At 43.3% G+C, this 7,109-nt stretch overlaps 1 protein-coding gene across 1 annotated transcript; it reads left to right on the forward strand.

Moving 5' to 3' along the window:
• The first annotated feature begins 389 nt into the window (after window positions 1-389).
• Window positions 390-5,520, forward strand: proca1 (protein interacting with cyclin A1). The gene is made up of 4 exons (XM_043718487.2): window positions 390-951; window positions 1,702-1,834; window positions 2,200-2,334; window positions 4,141-5,520. The coding sequence occupies exons 1-4, from the start codon at window positions 495-497 to the stop codon at window positions 5,252-5,254; spliced, it is 1,839 nt and encodes a 612-aa protein (XP_043574422.2). The 5' UTR covers window positions 390-494; the 3' UTR covers window positions 5,255-5,520.
• The last annotated feature ends 1,589 nt before the right edge of the window (window positions 5,521-7,109 follow it).

A 7,109-nucleotide genomic window follows, 5' to 3' on the forward strand; every position in this document is an offset into this window, starting at 1 on the left:
TCTCAATCCAAAGTCCAGCCTTTTACCAGGTTCAGGTGACTGGATGGTCATGTCCAGCGGCTTCAACTTTGAAAAGGTGAGAACGTGTTCGAGCTGGGCACATCAGCAGCTCCTCTCGTAGCCAGGGGAAGAGAAGTAAGAGCAAGGAATGGTTGAGAGTGAGGGGAGGAGGAGGGTGTGTATGTGTGAGTGTTTGAGCAAACCCCGGAGGAGGTTGAAGCTGATGGGTCCTCAAACATCACCCGATCTCTGATCGCCAAGGAGATCAGTGCGTGCTCCCTCCTCCCATCTCAGACTTTATAAAGGGAGAGGGGTTCTGCGAGGTAACTGGCGGTCAGAAGGCGGGATGGGGGGCAGGAGCTGAGCTGAGCTGGTGCAGCTCCAGCTGCTGAAGGGTCCCCGGGAGCACAGGCGCAGACAGAAGCGGGGGAGAGCCGAGGGGAGCGCTGTCAGTTCCCCCGGTGGTGCTGAAAGGGAACGCCAGCCCTCCAGCCATGGGGGCGCTGTCGCTGGCTCTGCTCCTGCTCCTGCTCTCCGTGGCCGCGCTCTCGCGCCAGCGCGAGCCGGGCGCCGCAGCCTCTTACCTGAGCGACGGCCGTTACTGCGCGGAGGCGCGCGGCGCGGGTTACGCGCGGATCTCTGACGGGACGTTGCTGCTGCGGCTGCAGGAGGAGGAGCGGGAGCGGGAGCTGGAGCTGGAGGCCGGTCGTCCCCCCGGCTGCTCCGTGAGCACCGAGCCGCGGGCCGTCAGCTCCTTCATGCGCGAGTGTGAGCTCCGCGCCGCCCCCCTGCTGCCCGGCACCGAGCTGAGAGCCGCCTGGAGCCGCCAGAGGAGCCGGTGCCAGGCGGGACCCGAACACACCCCCCTCCGCAGGAGCAAGAGGGGCTTCACCTACCCGGGGACCCTGTGGTGCGGAGCCGGCAACAACGCCGACAGCTACGATCACCTGGGTAACTGGAGCCCGGGGCTGGCGCTGGATTAGGGGATGGGGGTAATAATAAAAAAAGGGTCCATCGCCCCTCACGGTCCTGATTCAAGGGAGAAACAAAGAAATTGGCGCCGATGATCAGTGAGCTAGTACGGGCACGAAGGGCTGAGTGGCTCCCCATCCTCATCCACCATCCTCACCCTCCTCATCCCCATCCTTACTCCCCCTCCTCATTCTCCCCTTCCCCTCCTCATCTCTCTCCCCCCAGTTATCCCTCCTCATTGTCCCCATCCCCACTTGTCTCTCCCTCCCCCCCACCGTTATCCCTCCTCATTGTCCCCATCCCCACTCCTCATCTCTCTCCCCCACCGTTATCCCTCCTCATTGTCCCCATCCCCACTCATCTCTCTCCCCCCGTTATCCCTCCTCATTGTCCCCATCCCCACTTGTCTCTCCCTCCCCCCCACCGTTATCCCTCCTCATTGTCCCCATCCCCACTCCTCATCTCTCTCCCCCACCGTTATCCCTCCTCATTGTCCCCATCCCCACTCATCTCTCTCCCCCCGTTATCCCTCCTCATTGTCCACATCCCCACTCATCTCTCCCCCTCCCACCGTTATCCCTCCTCATTGTCCCCATCCCCACTGCTCATCTCTCTCTCTCCCCCTCCCATCCTGTTATCCCTCCTCCTTGTCCTCGTCTCTATCTGAGCACTGTTGTAATTGTATTTGATTTTCTTTCCTTGTTTCCCCCCCCCCAATTCCAAACCCAGGTGAGTTCGCGGAGACAGATAAATGCTGCCGGGAGCATGACCACTGCGAACATGTCATCCACCCTTTTGCCTATTCCTACGGCCACAGGAACTTAAGGCTGTACACCCTCAGCCACTGTGACTGCGACACAGAGTAGGTAACACCTATCCGGGGCCCTTGCTGGGTCTGTTCGCTCAGGAATTGGAAGTGTGTGTGTTTTGGGATAAGTGTTTGGACAGGGGAAGTAGGTAGATATGCCAGGAAGTGCTACCTTTTGACCAGAAGTTTTGGCAAATAACAGGAAAGCCAGGGACTCCAGAACTTTGGATGTTTTCTGCATTGAAATGCTACATTTAGTTGCTGTAAATATAAAAAATTGGAAAATACTGAAATCACTAGTTTCAGGAACAATTTAAAAGGGCTAATTTAAGCAGGAGTTAAAATGTAAAGATGAAGTGACATCTTTTTACTGTGCTCACTCTTCCTGTCCCTTGCTCTCTCCTTGTTTCTCCTCACAGGTTAAAGAGGTGTTTAAGAAAAGTTAACGACACATCCTCCATGGTTGTGGGACAGGCATTCTTCAATGTGTTAGAGGTCCCCTGCTTTGACCTAACCTACAAGGAGCAGTGTGTTGAACGATATTGGTATGGCTGGTAAGTTTGCTTTTAACAATCACAATGTTGTAAATCAAGCAACAAACAGACTGAGCAGTGGAAACAGCAGACACTCAGCTCTTTCCATTTTATGATTTCTCATAACCTGTACAGTCAGTTTCACCATCATGGGCTATCAATTCAAATAATGTATGTATTAATGAGCCATATGCAAATTCATCACACACAACCCTTGATTTTCCAAGTACCTTTATTTTATAAAGAGTAATAGACTGAGCCAAGATTTCCTCTGCACCACACTTGTTTTGGGATCATAATCCTCTACTTTCTAAATAATCTGAAGGGTTAACACAGGAGTTATTTTCCCTTTCACCAATGTTAATCTGTTTGTTTTAAATTACAAATAGACATAAAGGTATAAATGTAATCTTATCCTTGGTCCTCATGGACAAGCAGCCCCTAGGTGGCATTATCCAAAAGCATAGCGTTCATTTTTATATGCTAACAAAAGCCAGCTGTCCCTCGCCATTACCTCTCCTGAATCCTCCACTTGCCAAGTTATTAGACTACTCAATGCTGGGTGAGTGACAGTTTCCTCCAAATGTCCTCCTTTTAGTCTCTACTCCTAATTCCATTCCCTAGCTACTAATCCAGTTCTTCTCCCTGGTAACTATGAAACTAAACCAAACGTTTTACAACCTCAGTGTGATAACTGTTAAATGAGCTTCTGATAATCACAAAAACCATTTCTAATGAAAATCTTTCTTTCCATCCCTGTAACATTGCCAGATTTTGCTCATATCTGAGCTCATGTGAAACTTTTATTTATGCATCTATAATCTTTAGACTTGAAAACTCCAATGCAATTCTGGCCTGTCTCCCACATTGTACCCATAATCTTGACCACATCCAAACCTCTGCTACTTGTGTCCTAACTCTCACAAAACCCTTTCGCTTATTATCCTTGTGATGACTGAGACACATTAAATAAAGGTATTACTTTAATCAAAGTAAAATTTCATCTTTGTTTTCAAAGCACTCCACAGCCTTGTCCTCTTTACTCGCCTCTTGTTTACAACCTGCTGCAATAGCTATGATCATTTGATTTTGGTCTTGTGCATCCATTGATGGCACTGATCCCTAAACTCAAACTTCTGCCCACACCTCTCTACTTCTTTACTGTACATTCTTCCTTTAGCATTCTCTTTAAACTAAACACTAAGCTTTTTGCCTTCTTACCTATAATTCCTGTAGTAGCTGAGTCTCCTACGAACTGAAACAGTTTCAGATGTCTTATATTTGTATAGCACTTCTAACATAAATTGTTGTTATTATTGTGCATACTTTTTCCTGTGCTTCATAACTAGACAATGACTTCTATGGTTATATACCAAACCCAACACAATTACACAGAATTAGACTTTGAGCATTTTGAAAACAACATTTTGTAGATAGTTAATGCTTTCATGTTTTCAGTGCCCATTTTAAATAGCTAATTCATATTTAAACAAACTTGTAATGGTTATTTTTGAAAAGAGACTTGTGCAGAACTTTTATTTCTAAATTCCACTTACTGTTGACCAAACCATAACAACAACTGGTTCATTCAGTTCATGTCAGTTAATATGGCACTACATTATTTCAGAAATCAGTTAAAGTATCAATCCAGATTTGTGGTTGTAAGGGAAAGATTACACTTATTTTATACTCCAGAAAATTTTTTTTAGCCAACAGTTTTCATGTGTCTGTGGTTTGGACACTGGTAAAACTATAAAATGATGGGACAATAGTGTGGAATCATTCAGGGTTTAAGAGGTTTCAATTATTTCTGTTCATATCTAAAAGGTGTAAGAAGTATGACCATGTTCTGATCGCTGTACCCAGGGAGTCTGGGCTTTATGATTATGGAGGAGAATTGATTGATCTTACAGTGACGCAGAATCCAGCTTCAGACAGCTCAACATCATTTTCTTCGATAAGCAACATCCCATCTTTTACAGCAGCTCCAGAAACCTCTAAACCAGGAGCTACATGGCAACAGTCAACACTTGGCCAAATGTTTCATGCGGCGGAAGATGTCCTCAAAGTCATGGCTTCTGTCACTCCAAGTTCTGCCCCTAGTACTGTACCTAGCCCTGTGAGCAACACTGAGAACAACAAGACCCATGTTCCACTGGACAAAGCCAAGAAAAAGAAAGGAAGGAAAAGCAAGAAGAGAAGAAAGGGGAAAGGGAGGAAGAAAAATCGCAAAGCGAAACTCTATTCCAAAACCACCGAGGCAACTAATGTATTGCCAATTCTTGAAAAGAAAATTCCGAACAAGGAGAACTATTTCACTGAAATAGAGAAGATTAGAAATAATGAATTTAACCATCTTTTTGACAATTCTCTGGATTTAGGGATAAAAGAAAATGCGTTTAATGATGTTATGAATGATGAATCTTACAGAATGGATAGCTTCAGACAGGTTTATCAGATGCCTTCTGTGGCTGCAACCAAACCTATTCATAGATTTCAAAGTTATGGAGATGAAAATTTTATACCTCTTGCATTTACACAAGTTCCTAATTCTGAATTCTATAGTGAGGGTGTGACTGCCAAATCACTGCTTAAGTTACAGGATGCACATCAGCTCCATAGAGAAGAAGCATTTACACAACCACCTACAAAACCCAGTCATGATTCCCACTTCAACAAACAAATTTCTGTTTTAACAGTGCTTATGTCTGGACAATATAGAGCCGAGGTGTCTACTCCACTAACTGTTCAGAAAAAGCTTAAAGTGGCTACAAACGTTAAGCTGAAAGCAAACCAATCAGCTCCTCCCTCAGAAAGAAAAAACAAAAAGCCACGACGTAAAAGGAAGGGCCGAAGGAGGAAGCATCAAAAATCTAAAGAAAGCAAGCTGATTTTACCAACAGCTTCTAGCAAGACTAGTCATGATATATTCATTAACTAGGAATGCATATTAAAGTGTGTCATGCATATAGCTATCAAATGACAATTTATAAAAACTTTGTGACTGCAGAAAATGTCTGACTATACAATGTAATTGTGAGAAAGTTAGCTTCCTGAAATAGACTCAGTGTATATATTGAAGTTTCTTATTGTTCAGAATTGGTTCATCTGTTGGACCATGATTTGTACCAATGGACCCAAATACACCATAGAAAGAAACCTTTTATAGTTTAATAAATCTAATACCTTTCAGACATAATTAACTCAGTATGTTTTCTCTACTCAATGTAGGTTTGAATGTATTCAGCTATTGAATCCTATTCAGCTGGGTTCAACTTGCCTCTTCAAATAATTTCAACAAATTACAGAATTGTACTGTAATGGTGAAATGACTCATTTACAAATGAATGATAGCGATATTACTAAGAGTGCTTGGATTTACTTGAAATATCAATATGTGTGAATTGACAGAATTGAGAATTGTAACTTCTGGCCAAGTTCAGATGTAAAACCTAGTATTGGTGATTGTGCACTGCAAGAGACATTTTGTCTTTCAATTTACGAAAACTGTTTACAATTTTCTAGTTTCTGAGGTCAACTATCAAAGGGAAAGATCCCTTTATGATTTAGTGATCTTCAATTTTTTTATTCATTATCTTTATGAGCAGTGTAGACTAGGAACTACAAGTGATTCTATACTTTAATATGTTCAGAAGTATTCAGAATTGTGGCTAAACTTTTACTAAATTTATAAATATAACAATATGATATATAATTCTTTGAATTTTTATGCCATGCCATTTTCAGTGATATGACTGCTGACTTGAGTGTCATTGGGATAAGGAGGAAAATATTAGGAGGGGGATCTCATTTTAGACTGACTAAAAATTGATGAGTGAAGCATGGATGTAAACGCTAGGTGTATTTTAGTTGAGATGTTTAACCAAGGTTCAATCTGCTGTCTGAGGTGGGAATAAAATAGTGTGTGGAACTATTTTTAAGGGATATTAAGCCCTGTGTCTTGGCCAAATATCTATCCCTCAAGCAGCATCACAAAAACAGAGTTGTACAGCAAGGAAACAGGCCCTACACTCCAACTTGTCTACACGTAAGACAAGTTTTCCCAAACTTTAGTCTCATTTGCCTGCATTTGGTCCATATTCCTCTCATCATTTTCTGCTCATATACCCATCCAGATGCCTTTTAAATGTTGTAATTGTACTAGCCTCTACCACTTCCTCTGGCAGCTCATTTCATGCCCTCTGTAAAAAATGGTCCCTTTTAACTCTTTCCTCTCTTACCTTAATCCTATGCCCTTTATTTGTGCACTCCTCTGCCCTTGGTAAAAGACCTTGGCTATTCACTTTATCTACACCCCTCATGATTTTTTAAACCTATTTAAGGTCAACCCTCAGCCTCCAACGTTCCAAGAGAAAAAATGTTTCAGCCTATCCAGCCTCACCCTTTAGTTCAAACCCTCCAACCCCAGCAAGATTTTGCTTTCTTTCTCCTTACTAATAATGGGTGCTTGCTGTGTGGCTGATGTATTTACTGCACTACAACAGTGACTCTGAAGTGCCTTTGAGTTGTCCGGAGGTCATGAAAGATGCTTTATAAATGCAATTCTACATTTTTCTTTAAGAGGAGAAAAGGAAAAGGAGATCCTAATAAAAAAATTAACCAAAACGCGTTAACACTTTGACAAAGAATGGTCAATAGGCCTTTACGACTGTCTCATTATTCTTCTGCAATGGAAGCATAACATTTCAAATGGCACATTTAGCTATCTTGTCGGCACATCTAGCCCTGCTGTGATAGGTACAAATAACACCCGGCAGTCAGACACAAAAGAGTAA

This window comes from Chiloscyllium plagiosum, unplaced genomic scaffold, assembly GCF_037043375.1.
Source record: "Chiloscyllium plagiosum isolate Xiang-an unplaced genomic scaffold, Cpla_swu_hap1 HiC_scaffold_31, whole genome shotgun sequence".
Taxonomy (NCBI): Eukaryota; Metazoa; Chordata; class Chondrichthyes; order Orectolobiformes; family Hemiscylliidae; genus Chiloscyllium; species Chiloscyllium plagiosum.

Coding starts and splice junctions, on each gene's coding strand:
- proca1 (XM_043718487.2), top strand. CDS start 495: ATGGGGGCGCTGTCGCTGGCTCTGCTCCTGCTCCTGCTCTCCGTGGCC. Junction 1,835..2,199: donor CACTGTGACTGCGACACAGA/GTAGGTAACACC, acceptor TTCTCCTCACAG/GTTAAAGAGGTGTTTAAGAA. Junction 2,335..4,140: donor GAACGATATTGGTATGGCTG/GTAAGTTTGCTT, acceptor CATATCTAAAAG/GTGTAAGAAGTATGACCATG.